Here is a 23,325-nt window from a genome sequence, read left to right on the forward strand (position 1 = left end):
ATCTATATATCCAAGAAAGTACCAGAAGCTAGCTGATAATAACACGTTAGAAAGTGCATGAAATGAAATTTTATCGAAGAAGTTGCTAGATATAGCTAGGCGCATTCACCTGCAATTATATTATAGCAATTCCGTAAACTTACAGTGATTATGAGGCCAGAGACGTTACTCGAGTACTAACGTTCTAAGTCTTCGTTTTAGTGTTGTCTTGTTTTCCTCTCGGTCTGTTTTTTTTTTTTAGACTCAGAAAGCACTTATAAAAATACTTACAGATTATTTACTTGGTAGTGGGATTCGAGCTTACAAGTGATGAATCCACTGCTGACCAACTAGAGCACTGGTGGTCCATAAGGAGAAGCAAGCCAAGCAACTACAGAAAAGCTCTGTTAACAACAGAAGGCAATTTGGGCTGGGCTCTATTGGATTGTTGTCTTGGGTGGGGTCTGGGCCCATTATTTGGATGCATGGGGCCCATATGGGGGCTGGCAGGCATGTTTGGTGTTCTGACGGCCCATCAAAAAAAAGGCGCGAGTGAAAGTGAAAAGATGCAAGACATAAATCGGAAAGGGGGTCCCATATGGCATCAGCCGACTCACGAGAGATTCATGCGTATTGCGTAACTCCCGTGTCCTTCCCATTTTCCAATGCCCAATTGCTTCCCCTCTTCCCTCCCCACCACCCCATGTATAATTGTTTCCCTTTTTTTCCCCATCATATGACAGAATTTAATAACATAATACTTAACGACTCCACACGTGTGTTATTTATTGAATTTGACATTTTAGTGTTTTTTTAATCCATGTTTGTAAATACATGGTACGTGTACTGTGATAAATTTTGTGTCTTCTCTTTATACATTGATTGATACCCATTATATCTTTCCGAGCTTGCCACGCGCGCCAGTTCCGCTTCACCTCACGAGAAATGGTTCTTCCGAAAGTGATCATACACACTTTATCCCATTTAAATACAGGTTATCTCATCATTTCATCAGACTAAGATATAATTAAATTATTAAAGTAGCCTAGAAATAAGAATTTTTTCAAATTTACTCCTGCTTAATTAAAGATATTTGTTTAACGAGACTTTGTTACTTTCTGCTTTAAAATCCAAGGGACGAATTCATTCATCGATTCATTATTATTTGAATTTTGAGAGCTAACTTGTTCTTTTTTGTTTTCAAACCCTGTACCACTTATTCAAAAGTGAAATCACATCCGGAGATTAGATTTTAACATTATTGAGGAATGAAGTTGAAGACTACCGACTGGTCCCTTTCTCTCTCCCCCTCTCTGCCATTCAAAGTCTCATTATGACCACTGCACATATATACGCGTCTGGTATAATAATAACCAACGCTGCCCCTTTCCCACTCTTCCTCTTCACTGTTCTTCCCCCAACATAATTTATTCTTTTCTTGTTCACTCCGTCAATAGAAATCAAAAACATATCCTTCTTCGCACCTTCCCCGTACCTTTTTCTGGGTTCTAAAGCCTGTTTGGAACGAAAACGCAGACAAAAGGAACAAAAACCACCAAAAGGTGAAGTAAACCCATCATACCAAAACAAGACCAAGGACGCATCAAATGAGAACAGTGGTTAGTGAAAGTGAGAAGAGATAGGATCCCATCACATTAAAGTTTTTAAAAGACAAAGCCATTGACTTGTGTTGCAAGCACCTTACCCTTCTTTCTAAAAAGGCCATTGCATAACAGCCCTCCTTCATTCACATACCTCACCCCTCCGCCCCAGACTATGTTATTAAAGCCATATTCCATTCGCGCACGATTCTTAAGAAATTTCCCTTGTTTAACTTTGTTCCCTCGCAGCTTTTCTTATCTTCACACGTCTTGATGGAAGCCAAGTGTTGGCAATTAAATCTGCATGTGCTTTCTAATTTAGTTCTGAATTTTTGTTGAAAAAGCTTTTCATATTTAGAGGGTGTTTGGATGGAAACCAAACCATGGTTTCGGAAGTGCTTTTACGGTTTACGAAATAAATATGTGGAGGAGTTTGTTTCGTTTTGTGAAAAAGTGCTTCTGAGAATTACTTTTTGTGGTTGCCAAACACCCCCTTAGTGTTCTCTCTTCAGGTCACCGGATCAAACTTGTACTGTATGTATGAGTGTGTTGATATGTATTGCGCCCCTCTCCTAATATAAGTTACGTGTAATATATTTTTGTATGTTAATGAATACATTGAATTAACAATTTTTTTCTTTTTAAAATTTTCAATTTTAGCTTCGTTAAAATTTTCTCTCTCCACATTTACAAATTATTCTCATATATTTTCCTTCCTTTTCTCTTTTTTATAAAAATTAAATGAAATTAAAATAAAAAAAAGACATTAAATTTATTATAAATGGTTTACATTTAGGGGCAAAACTTCTCCCAGCAAGGTGATATGCTCTTTCAATTTGACCCTTGTGAAAAAAAAAACATAATTGCATTTGATCAGTTAAAAAAAGAAAAGAAAAGGAAATTGCAAGTTTTGTCTGTGCGGAACTCTTAGGCGCGATATTCCCCTCCTTAGGCCCTCTCTCTCTCAGATCTCCATGCAAATCAACATGCTTAAAGCTAAAAGTTGGTGCATCAATTTTTATGCACCCACTTTTCCCAGATTAATCATATTTTCATTCGTAAGTTGATCCTATTTTTTTAGTAATTTATAAATCTGTCGTTCTCATAACGTCCGAATTGGCATTATAAACTGTATTCAAACGAATATATATATATATATATATATATTATGTGTTGTGTTAAAACCATCATTGCATTAGTTTTCCTGACCATCACATGCGGGAGGAGGCGATTTGTGCAGCACTGCTTGGATAGAATAATGATGTGGCCGGTTAATTAGAACACGATTAAGAATAAATATTATTGGGTAATAATTGGAAACTAAAATTAAAAGAATACATGCTAGTTTTCACCCTTAATATAAATACTAATTAACTTACTTATCCAGAAGATTAAAAAAATTAATATATTTATATTTTTCATTTTTTTACCTAAATTAAGAAGTCATTATTATAAATTGATATACAATCTAATGATATATATATGTATTTTAAAAAAATCACGAGATATATGCTGTAATTAAATAATCTAATATTCTTATTAATCTTTTTAGATTAATTAATTAGATCTCATATTAAATAACGAGTAGTATTTTATAAAGAGTTTCCAAAAAGCAACTAATTTGGTAGTGAAATGATTACTTTAAAGCAAAAGCAATATTTAGATAGACCGAACGCACAGAATATTTAGCCTTTAATTTCACAAAATTAGGGGAAAAACACATCTTTTAGCCATAAAAAGTCAGTAGGAATCATCACCCAAAAAAAAAAAAAGTCAGCAACGCAGGAATTTTTTTAATGGCTAACCATGGGAATTATTATTGAATAAAAAACATGTTAAGCGATCATCAAATAACGTGGAATATACCATACATTTTAAGTATAAATATCCGTAAAGAAATGTGTTGTAAGTTTTACAAGATTAAGGTTGCATCGGCTGAGTCGAGATCCAAAAACTTACTCCCTCCGTTCCTTATTATAAGAGACATTGATGCTTATGGTATGTTCCTATATAAGAGACACTTACAAGTTGTCTCTACTTTTTTGTGTTCATTTACTATTTTACCCATATTTATTATCTCCAACTCACACTCTCTCTCCATCCCACTTCTCTTTCTTTAATAATTTAATTGTTCTCTCTCATACTCTCTCTCCTTATTAATGAGGGCATTTTTGGAAAAAAAATATACTTTTTACACATTAATTGTTCTTAACTAATTTTAACTGTTTGTTTGATCAACGTACTTCAGTTATTTGTCTCTTATAATAAGGAACGGAGGGAGTAGTTCAATAAGGCGTACTAGATACAACTTAACAAGTGATTAAGTAATACCCCCAATCCTTAATATAAGATTTAGTTAATTAATTTAAGTAGATTAAAAAAAATATTTATATTGGTTATTTGTAATAAATAGATGTTATTTTTTAAAAAATATCATTGCTAATCAAATATATTAGTCAGAACTATCATTATTACAATGACTACTTTAAAAACAAATAAATATATATAAGAGATAAAAAGAATTGGGATCTTATATTTAATACCAAAATAAAAACCAAATAAATTTTTATATTAATTAAGAATTGGATGCAGTAATAATTATCATATCTAACGAGAGACTAACGATTTGTATTGCACTAGTTTAAGCCATGGGCTTCTCTATTTCGTAAATGGATTTCTAAGTCCTTATAACAGTTTATTTTGTGTGGGGAAAAAAAGTTAACAAGTAATAAACTAAAAGGTCAAAAACCCTACTATTAAATTGTTCAGCCAGAGTCTTGCAACTAACTATTATCTCCGTTCTAATTATAAAAGCTAATTGATTAATTTGAGAAGATTAAAGAAGTAAACTGAGTTAGTTATTTGTCCTAGATAAGTGTTCTATTTTCTAAAATATCATTGCTAATCAAGTGTATTGATTATAACTATTATTATTAGAAGGGTTACTTTGAAAAAAATGTATAAATATGAGAGACAAAATGGATTGAGATCTTATATTTAAGACCAAAATAAAAGTCAAATAGGACCTTATATTAGGTACCGGAGGTAGTATATATTACAAGAAAACAACGGAAAAGGAAAATAAACAAACAAACAAGAGATGAAAGAAATGTGTATGTGTTACGCCCTAAGCATGCACATATTAGATAACTTGTGGAAATTAAGTCATTGTTCATCGGTTTACGTCTTGCCAAATTTACATTAACGGTGGAAGACGCTTTAATTTGATAAATCTGGTGGCGTGGCTTCTTCGACTTGCAGATGCGATGATTGTTTAAAAGTTCGACTTAGTTAAATTATGTGTAATTCTAGTAATCATCTATAACAATTCAGTTATGCCCATATGCGAAATGGGAAAAAAATTGATTTAGATGGAAAAAATTAATTAAATTAGTTATCACTCAAAAACAGAAACATGGGAGGGTTAAAATCACTATTACAATTAATTTTATAATTTAAAATTATAATTAAATCAAGTGGTTGACTCTGCCTATGTGGGTGTATCAATATCAATACTAATATAATTAAAAGAGAAGTGTTAAGGTACAAATTTGTTTAGGGAGTTTTCATTTAAAAATCATAGACAACTGAAAAAAATTTTGGGCGTGAATATTACCTCCTATTATTATAAATGTTACCGACCAACATAATTATTTTAATCTCACCACAAAAAAAAACATAATTATTTTAATGGATCATGTTAATTATTCTAACAGTATGAACAATATTGTTATAAATTTAAATTTTTAGAATAAATTTAGTTATTTATAGTAAATATGTATTTTTTTTTTCAAAATATCATTCAAATAGAGTGTATCGGTTAGAACTGTTATTAATACAATGACTATTTAAAAAAAAGATAAAGATAAAAAATAAAATAAATTAAAATTTTATATTTAAGATCAAAATAAAAATTAAATAATCTTTTATATTTAAGTAAAGGAGATACTTCTCTGGTCCTATTTATAGGACATAGAGAGAAGATATTTTTTAGTCTTATTTATAGGATACTGAGAGAAATTTTTTAGATGGATATAGAATTTTACCCTTTATTTATTATTTTGTTAACTGTATTTATATAAGATATAATATATATTAAATAAGAATAAAATTTAAAAGTTAATAAATTTTAAATAAGAATTAATAATTTAAATTTTTTTTTTATCTCACAAATATTTTAGAAGTAAAAGCAAGGATTGAAGGATAGAGAGAGAGAGAGAGAGAGAGAGAAGGAGGCAGAAGGGTTAAATGAAGTAGGTGAGACGTGAACATCCTGAAGTAAATTATGGTTCTGAGAAAAGAAATATTATTAGAGAATATCGGCCCCAACAAACTCTATTATTGCTTCTCTGACCCCTTTCAGAATCCTTCTTTTTTTTTTTTCAAAATATAATTAAGTAAGTAATCAAGTCATGACTACTGCCAAGTGCCAAGTGCCAAGTGTTCCTGGTATCAATAAATACGGTAACCAGAGACAGACACTCGTGGATGGTACGATCTGCACATACTTTCATTTTTACCGTCAGATTTTGTACAAATATGTACTCACATCTTTCAAAAAAGTAGTGTGAGTTTATTTTATGGATTATTATTTGTTAAATAGAGTGACTCAGGTCAGGTGAAGACTGAAGAGTGAGGCAAGAGGGATTAAAATAAGCGGGGGTGACTATTCTGAGGCATGAGGGGAGAACTGACTGCGACAGAAACTGAATACTTAGAAATTAAAAAATGCTAACATCAAAGGCCCCAGAATTGACTGCTCCTGATGATTTAAGAAATAAAATAATGGACGCGCAATTTCCAACATGCTCTGTGGAATTATGGACTTGGTACGAGGCCAATAAACGACAAAACATGGTTTCCATCAGCCCTGTGCTTTGAGACTGAGGAAAAGGGCAGGCAAAAGAAACAAGATTTGAAGGGACATGTTTAACCAAACTGTGACTCTCAGCTTCGGGATTTTCTGAGCAACCAAACAGCCAAAACGCAGGTCGTGGCCACGGGTCTCTGTCATCATAGCGTTTCGACGGAAATCTCTATTGCCATAATTATTATGATGATTTTAATCATACGATGAGAGGAAAAAAAATTAAAACTTAATCAGAAAATTGCTTACCGTTTTTTCTGCTTTTTGATATGATGATCGCCTGAGCGTATAAAGCAAGGAAACTGTCAAATTGAAGAAAGAAGAGAGACTCTGTCGTGTTGCAGGAGCGGGAAGATGATGAAATGTCAGAAATAAATAGGAGATGATTAATCCGTATCTAAAATATTAGAGATGCAGCATCACGCAAATAATTAATACTAGGACTTGTTAATCACTCTTGTCTGTATTATCCCAGTAATTTCCAGGGATACGGTTGTGTGATGTCAGATTGCACTGCATACAGATTCTGGGCAAGGCAAACCATTGTTCCAGATTTTAAAACAGCATCGCCCAGTTTAGTTGTTTAGAAGGCATCTTGTAATTCGTAGTCCGTCCACCTTACCTTCCGATCTTTATTTGCCGACTCGTTTTCCTTGTTTCTGAAGAAAAGAATATCAGTGAATCAAGCAAAACCCAAAGTCTACGCTATAAAATATAGACCAGCTTTGTCATTGAGATATAGTAGCATATTTTAAGTCGAGACCATCGCAAACCCAGGACACTAGCACTTTTAACAAAAAGAAAAAAGGCAAACCCCGTAGTCAGCTATAAGCAAAGAATCGAATTATGAAATTTACTATAATCATATATCAAGTTTTATTTAATTCATTCATATCAGTAAAGTAACTTCATCCCCTTACATAAAAAAGAGAAGGGATAGAACTGTTACAGCTATACCATTTTGAGCTCTCATCTTAGTTAAGAAAAAGAAGCCGAAGAAACAAAGTAAAAATCAAAACTTCATGTTCTAAGGGTTATCCAAGACTGCTGCCAAGCCAGTGACGATGTTTGCCCCAGATCGGATGCTCTTGGGCATCGGCGCCGGAGGTTTCCAACCTGCGTCCACCGTCGCCTTACCGTCTTTCCCAGAAGACTCAGGCAAAGAAAGCACAGAACCACAACGCTCATCATCAGCAGATTTCCCTTCGCCATTACTCAGCCCAAACTCGCTGCTTCCAACCAAAGGCAGATGCTTTCCCGACGTTTCTTTCATTTCGTGCGACTCAAGCTTAGTGGGTGTGGTTCGCGTGTAAGGAGAGAGCCATTTTGCTTTCATATATTCGGCTTTTCTCCATGGCGGGATGTGCATGCCCTTCTTCTTCAGGCTCTGTTTAGCTGCCTCCGATACGATAGATATGATGCTCTGCAATCGATCAGACTTGCCCACGAAAATGCAGGGCAGAGTTTGGAGAATCGTCTTGTACGTCTTAGTTGACCGAGCAATTTCAAATTCTGACCTGAAATCGATGTCTACAAGCATTCGCTCGCCCTCGATGATCACGTCAATGAATTCATATTCGCCTGTGGAAACAGTATTCATTAGAATTCTATAAGCTATGTGGAAACACAATTTGTTCTTGATTTCACTGAATTTCTTCAATAAGCGAACAATTCATCTGAAAGAAATCGATTCCCACTTCTGCCACCGAACATTAAACAATCAATGATTAACAATATTTTCCACAAAACTTGAATAAAACGACTAGTTCCTGGTGAATACCAGAGATTCATGTCAAAATCTCAGGATCAAATGATACCGAAGAGAAACGCTTTTCCCATTTGAATCGAACTTTCTCCCGTTATGGAGTACAGTTATTTTCCCCCCAAAAGAAAAAAAGAGTTCGAGTCTCCCACTTATCAAACACAGCTGAAAAAGCTTTCAATTCAAAACGATGACAAGAAATAAAGGGAGATAGTACCTGCTGGATAGGAGGAAGAATTTTCCCAGCGAGATTTGCAGATTGACGCATCATATCCCATAGCCAACAACCCATCAGATACAAGCTTTCGGCAAAAATCGTCTTTACGCTTGCAGATCTTATTCTTCTCAACTATCTTAGCAGCGTCTGCGAGCAAATTCCTTTCACAAACACTAGCACAAGCCACCAGACCCTATCCATATTAAAGAATGAAAGTAATTTAAAAATAATTTTTTATTCACAAAGATAAATCACCAACAATTTTTTTTCCCAGAAAAATGCAGAACGAGGTTCTCAGTTTAATCTCTTAGGAAAAAGGGGTACCTTCAGAATTTCAGACGCTTCAGCAGTCGAAGAATAGTTGGAGTCACCAAAACTACCGAATACGTCGGATTCATCGTCAGAGCTATCATCACCGTTTCCATGGAAGCAGTTGCAGCGGTTTCTTCCGCACCTGACGAGAGAGGATTGCTTCTCGTGATTCTCCTCGATGAAATTCTGCACCATTTTGGCCAAACACACCGAACTCGGTTCAAAATCATTGGAGTCGCTAAGAGCGTCCTTGGCTAAATGCAGCTCCTCGCCGCCGACCCTTTCCGCCGCAGAATTTCTCAGAACACCATGGAACTGGCGCTCAAAGAGTCTCTTCAATCGCGATTTGACAAGAGGCTTGGCCTGCTCAAGCCTAGGCCCCTCTGCATGTATCTGAGGATCGATCGGCTGAATTTTCATTGGAAAAGGCATGACTCGAGAGTCTCAGAATACTCTCAATTCCACTATTCCATTTGTAAACCGCTAACTGAATTTTCAATTACTCGGGAGTCAAAATACACAACTACCAAAAGCTAATCGAATCTCTAAAACACAGTAAAACCAACTTTCTCGTTTCTCCGCCTACGAGTACAAAATTTGAGGACGAAGAGAGAAACCAGACGATTCACACAAAATCAAGATGGCAAAAAAAAAAAAAAACAATGCACTTCAGTAGAAAACTCGGGACACAGAAACTAGAGCAGGCCCTCTTTAAGTTCTCCGATTATTATATAGTTTTAATAGACCTCGGTTTTGCGGGAGATGGCTTGGAATAACTTGAAAACTCTGCTAAGTAAAGTCGCTTTTGCTTAGGGTTTCTACGAAATACGGCAAGAGCTCCGAATAAGCGACGCCATGAAGTCAGGCGAATCCTCAGAAAATCAAGGAAAAAAGCGACGTGAAGGCACCCCATTTCCACCGGCTCGCCAAAGGCATTCTCCGACGAGTCACCGGCGACAAACGGGGACTGAAATTAGAACGTCTGTTCTCACCGGGCGCCAAGATGGCTTGTTCGCGAGGCGAGGATAAGACGAAGATCAGAGGGCGGAGAGTATTTAAAGGGAACGAACAGGCGGGGGTGGGAAAAAGATGAGCAAGGAAGAAGGGGCCACGGGCGAATCCTACGTGGCAGACGCAATGCCCGGCGGAGCGGTGTACGTGTCGATATCAGGTTGCGCCACTAAGGTAGGGACATATAATATAAAACACCGAAACTACCCTTGGCGTACTGGAACACCTGATGCTGGGGATACGGACGATTTGGGAACAGCGATCACGACGGTGGCATGGGCGAGAAGGAACAAAAATGGCACGCCCTTTTTTGGGGATTAAGCCTGTGGGATGGTTCGGTGTGACTAGAATGCCCTGGCAGTGATTGGAGAGGAATCTGAAACGGAGGAGGGCAAATGGGTCAAGTTGCAGAGTCCAGATTGTGCAGATAATGTGCAGTGCATAGTGGAGCTACACTGAAAATGTGTGGGGGAGTGTGAAGTGAAGGAAACGGTGGTCAGAGAGTGGGGAGATGGTGAGACGAAAATGCCCCCGGGAGACAGAGGACATCGGATGGTTGGTTGGTTCAGCGTCAATGTCATGTTTAAGAATCTTGAGGGATGATGTGGGGAGGTTGAAAATATGATACCTCCGGAGGTGGAAGTTGCGTGTGGAGGGGGAAGGAATGACCACGACTGTAAATGGAGCGAAAGTAGGAGGATAAATGATGGTGGGGCCCTGAAGGGTATGGATAAGTGCGGGTAGCCGGGTAGGGTAAGGTAGGGGCAGCAGACGAGGGGTACTAGGGGACTTTCGCCTCTGGAGTTCGCAGTCTGCAGAGTGGATATTGTGTGAAATTTTGGGGTCCCAACAGCAGTTGGGGCTTTGGCCAAAAAAAAAAAAAGTGGGGGGCCCATGCTACCCGAGAGCACAGGGCTGTTTTTGGAAACTAATCCGCTTCGCTTTTTTCAAAGTATTTCTCTTTTCCAGTTAAATTAAATTAATTAAAAAGAGAGAACGTTACAAAGTGTTCCCCCTACAGTTTTGTTCTGACCTTTGAAGGGTGTTAACGTTTTCTTACCCCAAACTCAAACCATGCGATGGTGCCACGCGGGTTCAATACCTCGTCCTCGCCCGTTCGATTCGTTCTCTCCGGGGGAGTTTTTTGGAAAAATAAAAAAAGGCTCGCTTCGATATGAGCCCCGGTCCGAAGTCCACTCTCAGTTATGGTGAAACTCAAGTCACTGTCCTATTTTCGGATCACATATCCTTGAAGTCTCATATGCTATATATTTATATATATATATATATATATATGGGTGTGTGTGACTGATAAAAATACAAATTAAACTCGCGAGAGAAGGTGAAAAAATGTGATTATCATGAAAAAAAGTCAAGTTATCAATACATGAGCTAATATAAAATACTCCTCTGGTCCTTAATATATGACTTAATTATTAATTTGGTTTTGGTTTTAAATATAAGATCCATTTTTCATATTTATCAGTTTTATCTAAATTATCCATATAAATACATTCTCTCAACCATAATTAAGTAAAAGAGGAAGAGGAGATATTGAGAAAGATGATTACGGTGTTTTAAGAAAAATGTGTCACATTTCTTATAATTAACTAACTTATCTAACTTTCTTAATCTAATCAAATTAGTTAAATAGATGCTGTATTAAGGACCAGAGGAGCATGAAATTTGTTACAAGTTTTCATCAATTAATATGATATGATATGATTTATTACAAGATCAATCGATGTGAAATGTGTGATCACATGAATCTGCTGGGAGCGATAAGAGTAGGTAAAGTATGATGAAAGGTTTAGGTTTAAACTTTAAACCCTCATGTTGAAAAAAATATGAAAAGCAGTAAAGCAGCGTTGGCAAAAGCAGCAAGAAGACGTATTTACTGGTGTATAACAATAAAGTATAAGAAAGAGATGCTGGGAATGGGTGATTGGGGGGCGAATGAAGGAAGAGGGCCCCACGGGAGGCAGTGATGTCTTGGGGGAGCCCACAACAGAGAATGTGAGGCCCAAAACAAATACTTGATCTCTAGTCTTACTCCCAGTGGCCCATGTCTAGCGTCCTTCATATGGTCCAATTCTCTCCACACAAACACTCCCAGGCAATGCTGATCAAGTCCTGACAAATACACCACATCCTCTTATGAGTCGTTTATCGCGTTTGAACTTACAGTTGAAGATATTATTGCACCATGTCAAATGGAAATGAAAACATAACCCACAAACAGGGAGACTTTGTTAGTGGGCAATCTGTAAGTGATTTTTGAACTTAAAAGACAGGATGTAACCCTAATGAACCCTCCAGGACCTAACTCACCTGAATTTCTTCTTACAAAAAAATGGAATGAAAACACGTGCCAGATACAGGTGTGGTTATAACTCAAAATCACGTATTGAAATTTAAGCCAATCACTAGTTTTGTCTCTCATATTTATATATTTTTTTCCAAGGTAGTCCTCCTAATAATAGTTGTTCTAGTCAACACACTTAATTAGTAAGGATATTTTAGGAAACACAATATCTATTTATTACAAATAACTAACCTAACTTCTTTTTTTAATCTTTTTCAAATTAGTCAACTAGCTCTTATAATTATGACCGGAGGTAGTATAAAACTCACCTCAACCGTCTTGTTCAAAGCTCCTCAGAAAACTGGTTAGGAGACGAGTTTACTAGTTTGACCGATTAACTGGCTCAAAGTAGTATGCTTGGAATGGAAATAAGTCAGGTGAGGGGGAATGTTGGGTCTGGCCTGGGCTAGGGCATTGAAATGAAATGGTAGCTGCAGGGCTACGTCTCTCTGGTCCATCCCCGTATTATAGGCACCCTTCTCGCACTACGTGGTTGGCCCTCTCTCTAGTTAGTAGTTATCAATATCCGGTGTCCTTCCACCCCCCAAAAAAAAAAAATAATTGGTGCCCTTATCCTCAACCCCCGCTCGCTTGGATGATCACAGACCGTTAACCTCCTTTTTCCAGTCACCCTCCGATCCATCAAGTTTCCCAAAAGACGAAAACACCTCAAGGTACAATCACGAGCCCAGTTCCAATGATCATGACCGTGTTATTTTTAATATGCTGACTTATTAATTGTGGTCATTAGGTCGTGATGGGGGTTCAATTAATTAATATGCTGGGGCCGGTGATGTCCTAATGGGCTGGCCCAGTGGGCCAGGAGCGGCAAGGACAAAATAATACAGGGACAATTCGCGGATAAATAGCTTATGCACAATAATGAGCCCTTCACAACACATCAACTCAATCACTTGTCCAGTTGGCAACTGCCCTCCTGGTTCATTCTCCATCCATTTATACTAATATCTTCTCTCTTTTAGGCCAGTCCTTTTTGTTAACATAACGTTTGAAATTAAAAAAAGAAGAAGACATTTTTCTTTATTTACTATATCCTTATATTCGACGATTTTAATTATAAAGTAAGAGAGATGATTATGGAGACAGTAGATAAGAAATATGAAGGCGCTGTTAAAGGACTTTTAAAAAAGCTCAGGCATATTAAATATATATTTGAAAATGGATGCTTTTTTTTTCGGTGAAATGAAAATGGATGCTTTAAAACATGAAAGGAGAGATAAAGAGCAATAAAAGGAGTAGTTTTATAGTGAAGTGATGCGTGTCTCAATGGTAAGAAGAAAACTGGAACAATTGACGCGTTTTGCGCTGCACGAATGGCAACAAAAGAACGAGTTGGGAGCTTGATGTTGGGGTTTTATGAGAGTGATGGGGACTGATGCTTGACTTTTTCCAATCTGTAATATGGTTCTCAAAGCATATTCCAAACAGGTTAGGTTTGGAGCATAACACAACAGGGTCATCACTAATGGGTGCTCAGCGTAGCTTGTTAGCTCTTTTTTTTTAGCGCAAAAAAAAAAAAATCCTGGAAGATGAATAATTGTTCAATAAGCCTTGGGTCCACTGGTGTTAGGACCATCATTGTGAAACGTAGCAGGTTGTTTTCTGCGTAATATGCTCAAGAAGAGGTAAGCCACAAGTGCTGTAAAAACAAAAAGAGTAAAACTAAATAAAAAACGTGACGATTTGCTGGGAGAAGATATGTTTTTTTTTTGGGCCCACACTCAGGGACATCCTCTGAACTCAACTCTTCATGGAGCACGCATCATGGGTCCGAGCCTGCCAACAATGTCAAAATTGTCGATTGTATTGCCTTTGGGATTTTCTTTTCTTTCCTCTTTTAAACAAACGTTGGTTTTGGATTTTGGACTGACGATACAAATGCCTCCGTAGTTTTTGACCCTTGTATCTGTATTCTTTTCCAGCTCCCAGGGACATTTTTTATCGTTTAATATCTACTGCTTTTCATATGTTGATTTCTACATTTTAAATCCATCTTCTTTAATTTTCTTAGCATGGTCATTGCCTTTTTAATCACTAAATTAATTTATTTAAATTTAATATAAACCATGTTGAAATGTTTGCTAAAGAGATGAATAGATTTTAAAAAGGTAAATTTTGTAGCCACAGCGTTTTCGGTTTGAATTCGATTTCTCCTGTTTCTGACAGGGCATATATGCTTTACCCCAATTCACATCACGGCGAGGGCTTTGGGAGGCCCACGATCCGTCCGATCAGCCATAGTCTGGGCTTCACTACATGAAACCTGAAAGGTAGAGAAGGATAAGGCTTCCGCCGGTGAAAAAGTTTAACCCAAAAAAAGAAGTTAGGTTTGAAAGTGGTTTTGTTCTGTTTTAAGAAGGGGATTGGTTTTTTTTTTTTTGGGTGAAACACTAGAGTATCCCTATACTCGAATAGTAGGAGACTAATCTCTCGAGACTTGCAGAGACCCAATTACGAGGACTTCCCTCCTAAGCATGCCAGCTCGATTCCCATCCTCCAACAGAATTGAACCTGGGAGTGTTGGTGTTGGTTAAGAGACACAGACCCTTATCCATCTATGCCTACATGCGTTAGGATAAGGAGATTAGTTTAGAAGAAAGGATTGGTGAACTAATATTCAAATTTCTATCAAAAGAGTTACTCGCATTTAATGTCAAACAATGCCTTCAGTAGAAAGATACCAGTGTCAAGGGAAAAAAGTGTTTGTTCTCACTCTTTCAGCAATTGGGGCAAAAGTGGATAGCCACTCTCACATCACTTTCATGCCTTGAAGGAGGTGGCAAAGTGAAAAAGAGTGGCGACCTGCAGCCCCAATATTCAATCGCTTCGTAGCACTTATCAAGTGCGGCCAATTGATTTTCAGTTCCAAAATTTCCCACCACCTCAGTTTTTGGGTGTCAAAGGTTTGCTTGGGACGGAAGATGAGAAATGAGAAGAGATTTGAAATTGAACCTTCTTCTTTTGTTTTGTTTTCTTTCCCCCCCCCCCCCCCCCCCAAAATACCAGGCTACAGAAAAAGCATGCAAAACGACACAATTAAGTCATATCAGATCTCAAAAAATCTCTGCATTCTAAAAGGGTTCATGAGCAAACTAGTCGGCACATTTATTTGCTTCCCTGCATCAAAGGTAACCGTCCAAGGTCATATTAATAAAGTTTCTCAACCCTGATGGGGGGGGGGGGGAGGGGAAATTGAACTTCACCTGTTCAGAGTTTTTTGACCTTGAAGCAAGAATACAAAGACTTCACTTTTTCAAATATTGCTGTACTAGCACCACTTTCAGAATCAAGTATTGAATTGAAGGACTCTTGCGTCATTTATGAATCAAATCCATCGTCAGTAATCAATAAACGAGTTAAAACCAGTAATATAATATAAGTTCTTTTAATAGAGTAACTTAAATGCAATAAAACTTTTACAATCTTCGGCATGAAATTCATTTATTAGTATTACTATGTTTAATATATGGCAGAGAAGGTATTCGCATCTACTCGAGAGTATTACCTCGGACCAATTGGTCTGAGAGGTGAAGCAGGGCACAAGGAAGGACGAGGACAACAATATGAGTCGGCAAGTTTTGCACCAACATAATGCAGTTTCCCTCTTAAGCCGACGCAGAAACAGTAATGAGGTAGGCAAAGCAGATTGCTTGAAATACTCCAACTCTGTCATAAGGTGGCAATAACCAAAAGATGGAATAGCGTCTGTAAATGCTGTCCATGATGCTTCCCCCCCCCCCCTTTTTGTTTCAGAAGTACGGCATCTTTTCATAGTAGAAACAGTGTGATCTCTGGTTGAATAATGATTATTACGTTATGACTTGGTGATCTCTCATATTAAGTTAATCAGTACTCTCTCACTTTGTATATTGATGTGATTTCACAAAAGTGTTTGTTTTTGAGCAAAACCCAAAGTTAGATAGAGAAAGGCTGAAAAAGGTAAAAGGGCATCTATTATCCAATCTGGGGAAGGAAAGTTTGCTTGAGTCATGAGAAGAGAAGGTGTGAAGCAGATGGCAGCAATGATATGAAATGTTTGGATCATGAGACCCTTATCCCTATCAGTAGCCATCCCTCCTGTCTTGTTCCTCAGCTTCCTTGTTAGCAGCTTGAACGGACTTGAACCACAAATATCCCTGTTTTCAATATCAACTTCAATTAGCTGCAGCATTGGACCAATGTCATTCATGGCTTTCTCATTCTCAACTAATGGTCTCCGCATTTAAAATCACCAAATTACATTTCCTTTGAATTCACCCTAGCAGTGTTCATATTAAGTTGAAACTGACTATTATTTATAGGGTTTAATTTTTCTTGGATTCCAAATGAATCAAAGTAATATATAACAGATAGATAATAATGATCAATAGCACTCACCGCGAAGGGAATGCCAGTGAAGGTAAAGAATCCAAGCAGGGGAGCATAAAATACACTGTCGGAGGTCAAAACTCCAAAAACTGGCCTTTGGTTCACGTACTCGAATATGGAACCAATCTGCAATTAGAAATCAAACAAAGAAAGCATATTAACGAACGACAATCATACGACAAACGAAAAACCGAAAATGCGAAGGACAAAATATACGCTACAAAATGCAAAAGCTTACAGCGGCAATGGCGGTAATAGCAGACGCCAGTAAATAGACATAGAAAGGGATGGCTAATCCTTGTTGGGAAGCATTGTTGTTGGCCTCGTCCCCAGCCCAAGGTGGGGGTTCATCTGAATCTGGTTTGGCCCACGAAGGGATTGTCTCTTCTGACTTGCTTGAATCTGCAGAGCCTTGCGTCCCACCCACCACCACAATTCTATTCGACGATTCCTCCTTCCCAAACGCTTGACGGTTCCGAATCGTAGTCCCCAGAAATATCTTTTGTTGTGGAACAACCAACAACGTTGTGTGCTGGGAAAAAAAACATTGCGCTCCACAACTAGGAGCGCTAATTATACTTGAATTTGGAGAAAATAAGGTCGTAGTCATGGCTTCCGTTCAGATCTTCACCACTGGAATATATCTTTACTGGGATGATCGCTCATCATGCTCTGTGTAAGTGAATGGAACTCAAAGTTGGCCGCTTCAGGAAGATGTGGAACCAATCAAACCTTATCCAGATTTTTGGGCTTTAGAGGTATAGTAGGCCCATTTGATGGATGGGCCCATTGGGCCCGTGTTGCTTGGGTTGAAAAGTTCTTTGAAATTGGAATGGGAAAATTTTCCCACGCAAAATTGACCGCCATTTCTACTGCAGATTCAAAACATTTGAATCATATTAGGCTATTCGCATCTGTCCGGTCCATCCCCATCTGGCATTTGGCGTGCTCTTGCTATTGACTGCCCAACCGCTCTTCTTGCTTCTTTGGCTTTTTGGCTCTCAAACTCTCAGGTAATTTCTCTTCCTGGCTAAGGTCCTCTGGTATGTTCGAGATTTCATTTTGGTGCTCACTTTCAAGATTCTCTGTAATGTGGATTTGAACTGCATCATTTCTTCATTTGCTTCTGGCATCAACATTTCTCCTTTGTTCGCACAAAAAAATTTGAACCAGACCCTCAATTCATTGCTTCTCTTTCCTTTATAGCCCTTCTTTGTGTTCGATCTATCATTTTTAGGTGCTGGATTGCTCCCGTTTATGCACAAGTATACCGTGACCTCTCTTTTTAACGGGTTTTCATGTTCTACTCTTGATTTCCCTGAAATGTCTTTGCCGTGTTCTGAGGAAGAAATTGGTGTTTTCTCTTTTCTTCATTTGTTTGTTCTTTTCTATAGATCTGTACGTGTTCCCCTCGTTTCGATTTGTTTAAATATTTTTATTTTATTTTTACGTTCAATATTTAGGAAATGGCGGGAAAAGGAGGCAAGGGCCTTTTGGCTGCAAAAACCACGGCTGCTAACAAGGACAAGGACAAGGACAAGAAAAGGCCTGTTTCCAGGTCATCCCGTGCCGGAATCCAGGTAACCCACCTCTGCTTTCATCTGTATTAAATTATCGTCGTGGCTACCAAGTTATCCACTGTAGCTGGGATTTTTGGATAGTTTAACGATTTGACTTTTGTCTTTAAGCGTATTGTTCTTTCTCGGTGGTCTGCACTTTCTTGCTAGTGTGTTGGTAAGATATTTTATAGAATTCATGGATCATGGATTTGTCCTGCCTCTGCTTTTTTTGTTCGTTATTTTATTGGGCGGTGGCTTGGGTGATGGCCGAATGAGTGCCACTGTGAAGTATATTCGACTGTTTCTTGGTTTGAGTGAAAAAATTGAGGCCATTTAAGATAAGTGTTGACATACACAATGCTAGTTGAACAATAAAACAATACACTTATTTTATTTTTTTAGCATCTATCTGGATTACCTATTTCCAGTATTAAATGCCTCTTGGAAACGATGGGATTGTATTCGATTTTTTCTTGTTTACCATTTGTATTCTGACGTCATACATGTTTGCGGGGTTGGGGTGTAGTTTCCTGTGGGTCGTATTCATAGACAGTTGAAACAAAGGATCCAAGCAAATGGGCGTGTTGGGGCTACAGCTGCAGTTTACTTGGCCTCCATTCTTGAGTACCTGACAGCTGAGGTTCTCGAGCTTGCTGGAAACGCAAGCAAAGATCTGAAAGTGAAGAGGATCACACCTCGGCATCTGCAGCTTGCTATCAGAGGAGATGAGGAACTTGACACCCTTATTAAGGGCACCATTGCTGGTGGGGGTGTCATCCCTCATATTCACAAGTCCCTCATCAACAAGACCTCCAAGGAATGACCATCTTTCTCCTAAATTCTCAGCTCCTATGCCTGTTTTCTTATCAAGTTAGATTGTGCTCATTATGATGACTTTATCACAGTTACTTGTAGCGTAGGCTGTTTAATTTAATCCTTTTGTCTAGAACTGAAATGGTAGTGTGTAAATGGTCATGTGATGATCTGTCCTTTAACTAGAGTTGTAATTTGTAATGCTGTTGGATGGTTTCATAGGCATTTACGTTGGCCATCGTGATTCTGTAATATGAATTCTGCTCATGCTTATGGTTGTGTTTAGAATTTCTTGGTGTTGTTATTAGTCGAGAATGTGGGACAGGCTTCTGATGCGCAGCAGAGCAACCGTCAGTTTGATAAAATTAATTTTCGTCTTAATTTTGGAGGGACATAATCATAATATTGATGTCCTATTCCAATGTGAAACAAATTTAAAGGCTTCACGTTCCTTGTGTATATATCAGTTTTTCGAAATAAAAATTAAACAGATCTAAATTATAATGTGATTCTTATAAAATGGTGATCAAGATAAGTTAACCAGGTAAGTTGGCATACTATAATTCACGGGACAAACGAATCAAATCTATTTTAACTTGTTCATTAAATGGATGAGAATTTTTATTTCAGCCAGCCTACCATGAGAAACTTAATTTTTTAATCTTTATCTTTATTTTTTGCTTGAAGGATTGACCTAGTTTGAGTTAAGATTTATTTATTTATTTTAAAAAAGAGGAATTTTATATGGCCAAATTTTAAAGTCCTAGTTAGTCCTATTTAAGAAAGATACTTAAAGTCCTAGTTAGTCCAAATTTTTCTCTCAATCTTACTCCTCTTTAATTAATTGCAATAAATTGTTAGCTTGAATTTTTGTTTTGGTTAGCTTGAATTTAATTCATTAATCATATTTTATTGTGATTATTAGTTTTAAAGAAGGCAAAATTAAAGAATTACATCTTTTTTTAATAAGTTTAAGGATAACAATAAGTCAATAACCCCAGGTTATTTAGATGCGCCCTAATAGTAATCATCATCATTTTTAAGTGAATATGTTGAATGATAGAGTACTCCTCCGATTCTTAATATAAGACCTATTTAACTAATTTGATTAGATTAAGAAAGTTAAGTAAGTTAATTAATTATATAAAACATGACACGTTTTTTTCTAAAATACCACAATTATTTTTCTTAATACCTCTTCTTCCTCTCCTATTTGATTATGGTTGAGAGAGTATCTGTACGGGTAATTTAGAAAAAATTGATAAATATGAAAAATAGATATTATATTTAGAATCAAAACTAACTTAATAATTGGGTTTTATATTAAAGACCGGAGGAGTATTTAAGTTTATTTTCTTATTATTAAATATCTGACATATTGTTATAATATTATATGTTTTTTTTTATTATGCAAATTTATCTATTTATCATTAGAGATATTGTTGAGTATTAAATATGAGTATTTCTTTCAAACATTAGTTTGTGTACATTATACATTAATTTGTCTTGTTACAGCTGGTCAGTTGGCATAGTATTATGTCTATTTCATTATCGCATCACCAGCTCGACTATGGTTCGATTGAATCATTAAAATTGTAAGCTAGTAACATTTTCTGTTCGACATCTCGTTGGGTTTTCAAACATTTTCGAACTTCATTACACAAACGAGATGTATAATTTACTCAATAATTAAAATAAATGAAACAATAAAGTACACATTTTGGAGCACCATATAAGAACAAGAGAGCATCTAAACATCCGAACAGGCTACCACTACAGAATCTTTACACGACCCCATTGCTATATATTCTTCCATGCACTCCTTTGTTCCAACACACACATACCACCCCGTCATTTCATCCCCTGTTAAACTCTCTCTCTCCCCCCCCTCCCCCACCTCTCTCTCTCACACACGCAGAGCAATTGTTAAACGCAGAAATGGAAGCCAAAATTCTGACAGTGAGCAGAAATCCAGCAGTGACTGCAGCATACCGGAAGTTGAAACATAAACCAAGATATCCCTGTGTGGTTGGAGTGGTGACAAGGCCTGCGGATGGCATTAAAGAAGAACAAGACAAACCAATGTCTACAAAGACAACTGGTTTGATCGCTTGGCTCTACATCATCTTTCTAAGAACGTTCAAAAGGCATCAGGTTCACCGTCTTCCATCCTTTTGTATGCGACACATAAGTTTCATGAGTTTGGTTTTTTCCTCCTCATTCATCACTTACCTTAATCCTACGCAGGACTCTACAACAGCAAGAGTGGATGACAGCTGGTTGAGGCAGCTACTGTGGTTTCTCAGAAATTCAATCCTTCCCAGCAACGTGAAATTGTCATTCCAGCTCTCGACAGAAGCTTCCCAAGGCCCATACTTTCCTTTGTGAGTTCATCACCATTCTGGTCATCTTCCTGCTATGTCGATTCTCACAGATATTAGCATTGGACTAAAATGAAATATAGTGCGGCATGTTTCTTTTTTATTTTATTCTTTCTGGGGAAAAAAGACTCTGATTGTCTTTAATGAATATGTTGTTATAAACGATTGCAGATAAGGACAGTGCTGCGCGATCTAGATTGGCAAGGGAATATTTTGCCGCCTTCACTACTTTGTTTTTTGCTTGGTTAGTCGGGCACTGCGAGGTAAAACATCTGATACGATAGCGTCGATGTTAGTTGGAATTACCTGATGTCATAATGGAGTTGAATCTGAATCATAATTATTAGAACCCCCTCAAGGGAACCCATAGGCAGAGCAACATGGTACACTCCGCCTTCCACTTTGATAAGACTGGAATTTTTTTGGCGATAAGTCTGTTCCAAACATATTGAAGTAAATCATTTTGGAAGCTGATTAAGACACTGGAATTGCCGTTCTAACTAAGCAATCCGAAGAGCAGAAGTGTGTGGTGTGTGAATGCCTGATACTAAGAAACCTTGAAAGCAGCCCTCTTACTGTAGAAGCTGGGCTACAATTTCTGATGCAACAAAAAATTTACAATAGATTCTTGCATTCCAGCAGAGTAGTAATAAAAAGCTGGACGATAGGGAAGGAAGTCAACTCAGAATAGCTGAAAAGAACTAGGCAATTATCTCCATTCACTGTTGGGAGTCCACTAATTAGTCTCCACAAACGTGTAATTTCATTCATACATCTTTGCCCCACTTGAGTTTTATTAACACATATGAACGTCAATAGATCATTCAAATGGATATGAAGAATATATATGTGTAGTATGTCATCAACCTTCATAATAACCAACAGAACGTAAGAGACAAACGTGGTTGAGCATAAGGATTGCAGACTAACTAAGGAAGCGGAAGTAGTGAAATCAACTCCATATCATGCAAACACCACAAACCATATAACCAATTGACTTTTGGCCAAATATAATTATAACTTAATTGACTTGTGTATGCAACTATTTATTTAATATCCCCTATGATATTGTTAAAGAATTACCTCATTATTATTTTCACTATGAACAAGGTGAGGGAATCGGAGGTCAACGGGATAAGAGAGAAAAATGTTGTCCACATAAAAAGTGCAGGTAACTTGACCTTTTCTCTTATATTTTAACTTCAAGTATATAACCATGATGGGTCCCCAATTCACCAACCTAGATACGTTCTGCCTCAAACAATTTGCTTCAAATGATGCAGCTCCAATATTGCGTTCTTATTCCCATCATGACTATCATGATCACCATCAACATTATTGTCAAACTAAAATGATGATTATTATTCCCATCGCCCTCATCATTTCACCTAAGCAACCTAACAATCTTCTCTCTTTTCAATTTGTTTTAATAACAATATGTACAGGTTTTTGGAACAGACAAATGTGTTGGGATGTGCGTGAATCTCTGCAAAATGCCCATCTCAGTCATTTATAAAGGACTCCTTGGGTATGCCAGTCAACATGGGTTCCAAGTGAGTATTAGCATTCAGCAACTCCTTGCATTCGCATGAGCACATTCTATTATTTCACATGGTCTTGCTTGGAAAGTCTCTGGTTAACTACTTCTCTGTCATGAACTTCTTTTAGCAGAATGGAGAAAAGTAAACAGCTTGATCCATTATGTTTTGTTTTCTTCTCGTATTAGCAAAATGTCAATACGTTATAACCATTAAAAAAAGTCCCTATGTTACAGTTACCCAAACTAAAACTAAGGAGGAAAGGTTGATCCTCTACAAAATTTATTCTAAGGTTTCCTTTATGGTAACTCCCCCTAAAATATAAATAAAGAAACATCTTTCATACTTAGGAGTACCATAGCATCCGCTAGATTGTGGGAGCCACCCTCATCATTTCGATGGAGGGTTCCACTCATATGCCACGAGGGATACAGAGTTGGGATGAGTCAGTTGAGGAAACCTACATACATTGCATCATTTGATCAAGAAATTGACGACTCTAGTATAGCCGTAAACATCTTCAATGTGATA

At 37.3% G+C, this 23,325-nt stretch overlaps 3 protein-coding genes and 1 pseudogene across 3 annotated transcripts; 2 read left to right on the forward strand and 2 right to left on the reverse strand.

Annotated features, from left to right (window-relative positions):
- Positions 1-7,277: 7,277 nt before the first annotated feature.
- Positions 7,278-9,576, reverse strand: LOC114751269 (uncharacterized). The gene is made up of 3 exons (XM_028939925.1): positions 8,751-9,576; positions 8,427-8,619; positions 7,278-8,028 (listed from the first exon to the last, which is right to left on the reverse strand). The coding sequence occupies exons 1-3, from the start codon at positions 9,168-9,170 to the stop codon at positions 7,475-7,477; spliced, it is 1,167 nt and encodes a 388-aa protein (XP_028795758.1). The 5' UTR covers positions 9,171-9,576; the 3' UTR covers positions 7,278-7,474.
- Positions 9,577-15,452: 5,876 nt separating this feature from the next.
- LOC114751273 (uncharacterized) lies at positions 15,453-17,169 on the reverse strand. Its single transcript, XM_028939927.1, has 3 exons — positions 16,742-17,169; positions 16,513-16,629; positions 15,453-16,271 (listed from the first exon to the last, which is right to left on the reverse strand). Exons 1-3 carry the CDS (start codon positions 17,111-17,113, stop codon positions 16,197-16,199), a joined length of 564 nt encoding a protein of 187 aa, XP_028795760.1. The 5' UTR covers positions 17,114-17,169; the 3' UTR covers positions 15,453-16,196.
- Positions 17,170-17,427: 258 nt separating this feature from the next.
- On the forward strand, positions 17,428-19,214 carry LOC114751272 (histone H2A variant 1-like). Its single transcript, XM_028939926.1, has 3 exons — positions 17,428-17,516; positions 17,967-18,083; positions 18,589-19,214. Exons 2-3 carry the CDS (start codon positions 17,970-17,972, stop codon positions 18,883-18,885), a joined length of 411 nt encoding a protein of 136 aa, XP_028795759.1. The 5' UTR covers positions 17,428-17,516; positions 17,967-17,969; the 3' UTR covers positions 18,886-19,214.
- Positions 19,215-20,813: 1,599 nt separating this feature from the next.
- Positions 20,814-22,809, forward strand: LOC114751270 (beta-carotene isomerase D27, chloroplastic-like; annotated as a pseudogene).
- Positions 22,810-23,325: the final 516 nt, after the last annotated feature.

The sequence above is a fragment of the Neltuma alba genome, unplaced genomic scaffold (genome assembly GCF_004799145.2).
Source record: "Neltuma alba isolate B1F8T4 unplaced genomic scaffold, ASM479914v2 tig00006852_pilon, whole genome shotgun sequence".
NCBI lineage: Eukaryota > Viridiplantae > Streptophyta > Magnoliopsida > Fabales > Fabaceae > Neltuma > Neltuma alba.

Coding starts and splice junctions, on each gene's coding strand:
- LOC114751269 (XM_028939925.1), bottom strand. CDS start 9,170: ATGCCTTTTCCAATGAAAATTCAGCCGATCGATCCTCAGATACATGCA. Junction 8,620..8,750: donor AAGCGTCTGAAATTCTGAAG/GTACCCCTTTTT, acceptor TAATATGGATAG/GGTCTGGTGGCTTGTGCTAG. Junction 8,029..8,426: donor TTCTTCCTCCTATCCAGCAG/GTACTATCTCCC, acceptor CTGTTTCCACAG/GCGAATATGAATTCATTGAC.
- LOC114751273 (XM_028939927.1), bottom strand. CDS start 17,113: ATGACTACGACCTTATTTTCTCCAAATTCAAGTATAATTAGCGCTCCT. Junction 16,630..16,741: donor CTATTACCGCCATTGCCGCT/GTAAGCTTTTGC, acceptor TTCTAATTGCAG/ATTGGTTCCATATTCGAGTA. Junction 16,272..16,512: donor TCACTGGCATTCCCTTCGCG/GTGAGTGCTATT, acceptor TATTGAAAACAG/GGATATTTGTGGTTCAAGTC.
- LOC114751272 (XM_028939926.1), top strand. CDS start 17,970: ATGGCGGGAAAAGGAGGCAAGGGCCTTTTGGCTGCAAAAACCACGGCT. Junction 18,084..18,588: donor CATCCCGTGCCGGAATCCAG/GTAACCCACCTC, acceptor GTTGGGGTGTAG/TTTCCTGTGGGTCGTATTCA.